Source organism: Sinocyclocheilus anshuiensis, unplaced genomic scaffold (assembly GCF_001515605.1).
Source record: "Sinocyclocheilus anshuiensis isolate Anshui unplaced genomic scaffold, SAMN03320099.WGS_v1.1 scaffold208, whole genome shotgun sequence".
Lineage (NCBI taxonomy): Eukaryota > Metazoa > Chordata > Actinopteri > Cypriniformes > Cyprinidae > Sinocyclocheilus > Sinocyclocheilus anshuiensis.
In genome coordinates, this window is record NW_015557186.1 from 1,301,004 (window position 1) to 1,305,348 (window position 4,345).

General features: G+C 38.0%; 1 protein-coding gene across 1 annotated transcript in view; it reads left to right on the top strand.

Moving 5' to 3' along the window:
- pak6 (p21 (RAC1) activated kinase 6) overlaps positions 1-4,345 on the top strand; it is a 27,424-nt gene that overhangs the window by 16,726 nt on the left and 6,353 nt on the right. Inside the window, exons 3-4 of the mRNA XM_016474160.1 lie at positions 671-1,291; positions 3,136-3,672. Of these exons, the coding sequence (XP_016329646.1) occupies positions 671-1,291; positions 3,136-3,672 (1,158 nt within the window). The remainder of the gene's footprint in view (positions 1-670; positions 1,292-3,135; positions 3,673-4,345) is intronic.

Genomic DNA, 4,345 nt, shown 5'->3' on the forward strand with positions numbered 1-4,345 from the left:
TATGTGTGTGTACTGTATATATTTATTATGTATATATAAATAACATTGTAAAATATTTGGTATTATTATAAATAATATATTTTAGATTATAATAAATAAAAAAAAACTGCATATAGGTGACATAAATGGCATCATCAATAATCAACAAAAAAGTCTCTTTGCTTTGGACTTTATATGCAAGAAAAGCAATCCTCAGATAGCTCAGACGAGTCATTCAGCGTTTCATAAACACACATCAGCCAGAAATAGGCTCCTCGGAGGAAAGTGTGATTTGGAGTTCATCATAAAGAAAAAATTAACAACAAACAAAAGCAATCATAAATAACAATTCCAATAAACACAAAATATATATAAATAACATTGTAAAAATATTTTGTATTATTGTAAATAATATATTTTATATTATAATCAATCAATCAATAAATAAATGTATGTATGCAGTTTATATTATTATAAACAAGAAAAAAACTACATACAGGTGACATAAATGGCCTCATCAATAATTAACCAAACAGCATATTTAATTAAAAGGGTTTACTTTGCTTTGCTCTTTATTTACAAGAAAGATATCTTTAGTCCATCAGTCTGATTTGCAGGAAATTCACACGCTCTTTAAATAGCGCCGGTTTCAGTTCGCATTAATCACAGCCTGCCTCTGTTCTTTCCCCAGACCATCGTGCGCGGCAGCATGATCGGCCACGGAGACTATATATCAGCCGTGCTGTCAGACATGAGCCGTCTGTCCGTCACCAGCTCCAACTCCCTGCGCAAGAGCAGCCCATCGGCCCGCAAGAGAGCGCAGTCGCTCGCCCGCCTCGGGGAGGTCAGCGAGGCCGATGTGTATCAGTACGAAGCCCTGGACGAGCCTGACCCTCACTGGGCCGATAAATCACGCAACATCCACAGCGAGAGCGGCAGGCCGTGCATGGGTCTGAAGAAGAGCGTGATGCTGCAGCCCAACGGCGTTCTGCCCCGCGCCAAATCCACCTATGAGGTCAGCATGAGCTTTCCTCCTCCGGCCCTCCCGGCCCCTCCGCCGCCCCCCATCCCTGTCCCGGAGCCACCCAGGTCTGTGTATCTGTGTGGGGACATCGGGAGCCCGACGGAGAGGCTCATGATGAGACGGGAGTTTCCCATCGTGTTCTCACACAACCAGAGACCCATCACCTGCTTCTACAGCCCCAGCATGCCACACGGAGACGCTCTCACGCCGGACACGAGGAGCGCCAACAGACTGCTGGTCCACCCGCAGAACAGCCCGGGGAGACCGTACTCCTCATACGACCTGAAGGTAAACGAACGTCTGACGTCTGTGGCCAACAGCCTCAATGATGGGAGCTTGTTCTGACACGCGATAAAAATACATACTGTTAATCTTACAATTCTGACTTTTTTTCATGCAATTGACTGACTTTTTCCTCTGAATTCTGAGGTTAATTCTGATTGTAATTCTGATTTTATATATTGCAATTCTGACTTTTTTTTTTTTCAAATTTTGAGTTTACATTTCGCAATTTAGATTTTTTTTTCTTGTAATTCTGATTTGATATCTTTTAATTCACTTTTTTTCTCTGAATGACGAGTTAGTTTCTCACAGTTGAGACTTTTCTTCATGAAATTGCGAGTTTACATCTTGCAATACTGACTTTTTTTCCTCAGAATTCTGTTTACGTCACATTTTTTACCTTTTTCTCAAACTTCTGACTTTTTCCTCTGAATTCTGAATTATCTCTCAATTCAGATTTTTTTGCAATCCTGACTTTTTTTTTTTTTTTATGTTTACAGTTCACAGTTTTGATTTTTTTTCTCAGAATTCTAAGTTAACATCTCACAATTCCGTGTTTTGTTCTGAATTTTTAGACACCTGACCAACATGCACAAGCAGAATTCTGAGAAAAAAAACTCAACTGTGAGATAGAAACTCTCAAATGCAAGAAAAAAAAAATCCAAATTGTTTTAAAAAGATTTTTTTCTCTGTTTTGTAAAAATAAATTATAAAAAAAATACACCTTAACAAATCATGAACTTATTGAACTTAAGCATTTTTTAACTAATTTTATGAGTTTTTTCTGACATCAGAAATTTTGTTTTTGCAGTTCACTTTCCTTTTTTATTAAAATGAAAACAGACAATTGCAAGAAAACCACCACAACATATACATTTATATAAATATGCATCTTAGATAACTTACCATGCAAAATCTTTCTTCTAAAAATAAGCAATTTCTTAAAAAAAATAAATAAATAAATAAATCGAAAAGAAAAGAAAAGTAACAAAATAAAGTTCACTTTAAAGTGCAAAGGCACAGTAAGATTTGTTTGAAAGAAATTAATACTTTATTCAGCAAAGATGCATTAAATTGATCAAAAGCGACACTAAAGACAATTATAATGTTACAAAAGATTTCTATTGCAAATAAATGCTGTTCTTTTGAACTTTTTATTCATCAGCTGTTTGAAATTGTAATAATATTTCACTGTTTTTACTGTATTACTGTATTTTTTTCAGCCTTGATGAGCAGAAGAGACTCCTTTTAAAAACATTAGAACTTCTGAACAGTATTGTATACTATTAAAATATCTTGAATACTCTTTAAGTTTGTCAGACGAATACATTTACATTTAGACATTTAGCAGATGCTTTTATCCAAAGCGACTTACAAATGAGGACAATAGAAGCAATCAAAACCAACAAAAGAGCAATGATATACAAGTGCTATAACAAGTCTCAGTTAGCTTAACACAGTACACGCAGCAAGGGTTTTTTAAATAATATAATAAATAAAAAGAAAACAGATAGAATACAAAAAGATTAGAAAGCTAGTGTTTTTTATTTATTTGTTTATTTTTTATAAAGAAAACAAGCAGCAAATGAATAGAGTGCAAGTCTAAAAGGGACAAGTGTTTATTTATTTTTTTATACATGTTAATAAACAAAGCAAATTAATGCAGGTTAAAGGAAAACGTCTCAGTTTACGCATGAGAATAGGGAACGAGACGCTGCGTCCTCTAGGGGGCGCTAGGGGAACGCCTTCAGTGCCCTCTAGAGGACGCAGCGTGGCGTTCCCTTTCGAGAGGGAACCAGCCCACGTCCTTATTTCTGTTTGTCCTTGTGTTTCTCTTCTCAATGAAACAGGCCGACGCAGCCATGAGACACCAGCCGGGATATTTGCACAGCGGCACCAGCAGTCCCCTCGTGAGCGGCACCAGGCCTCACAGAACGGTGCGTTCCTCCTCCAGCTACACCATCGGCCTCTCGCCCAACATCAGTTACCGGCCCACCGGGCCAGACCCCTTTATGAGACACTCCGGCTGCCCCAACCCGGGTCTCTACCCCAGACAGGACAGCCCGTCGCAGCCCCGACCGTCTCCCACTGGATCTCTGGCCAACAGCCCTCCGGGAACCTGCTCGCCTGCATTCAGACCCCCGCAGCACCCCTCGCCCCGACCCCCGCCCGACCCGCCCAAAGTCACCCACGAGCAGTTCAAGGCCGCGCTGCAGATGGTGGTGGATAAAGGAGACCCGCGGTCATATCTGGAGAACTTCATGAAGATCGGCGAGGGTTCGACGGGTGTGGTGTGCATCGCCCGTGAGAAACACAGCGGACGGCTGGTGGCCGTCAAGATGATGGACCTCAGGAGACAACAGCGCAGAGAACTGCTCTTCAATGAGGTGAAGAACGAACAAGCATAATATCAATAAAAACAACCTCAACACTGCTTTTATTCAAAGGAATAGTTCACCCAAAATTGTAAACGTGCTCATCCTCAGGTCATCCAAGATTAGGATGAGTTTGTTTCTTCATCAGATTTGGAGAAATGTAGCATTGTGTCACTTGCTCAGCAATCTATGTGAAAAGATACAGTTGCCAAAAATAAAATTGGCCATTTAAATGCACGTATTTGTTGATCTGAATATGCAAGTCCCATCATGCATTTTTTTCTCATTGAGGGTCTTGTTGCATCACGTTACATAAGCGAAAAGTGTTTCAAATGACATTGACCCCAGAACATTCAATCACAAAATGTTTTGACTGAAAAAACATGTTTTGAAAGGGAAATTCTAAACGTTTCAATCACAGTGTATGATTTAATGCAAGGCACAGAAACTAGCAGATACTATCAGAAGTTGTTTAGTCATATTCAAATAAATAGATGAAACATATATAAATATAAGTTATATTTTGGAACACTGTAAACACGATTAACATTATGTCTAAAATAAAATAAAATAAAATAAAATAAAATAAAATAAAATAAATAAAATAATAAAATAATAAAATAAAATAAAATAAAATAAAATAAAATAAAATAAAATAAAATAAAATAAAATAAAATAAAATAAA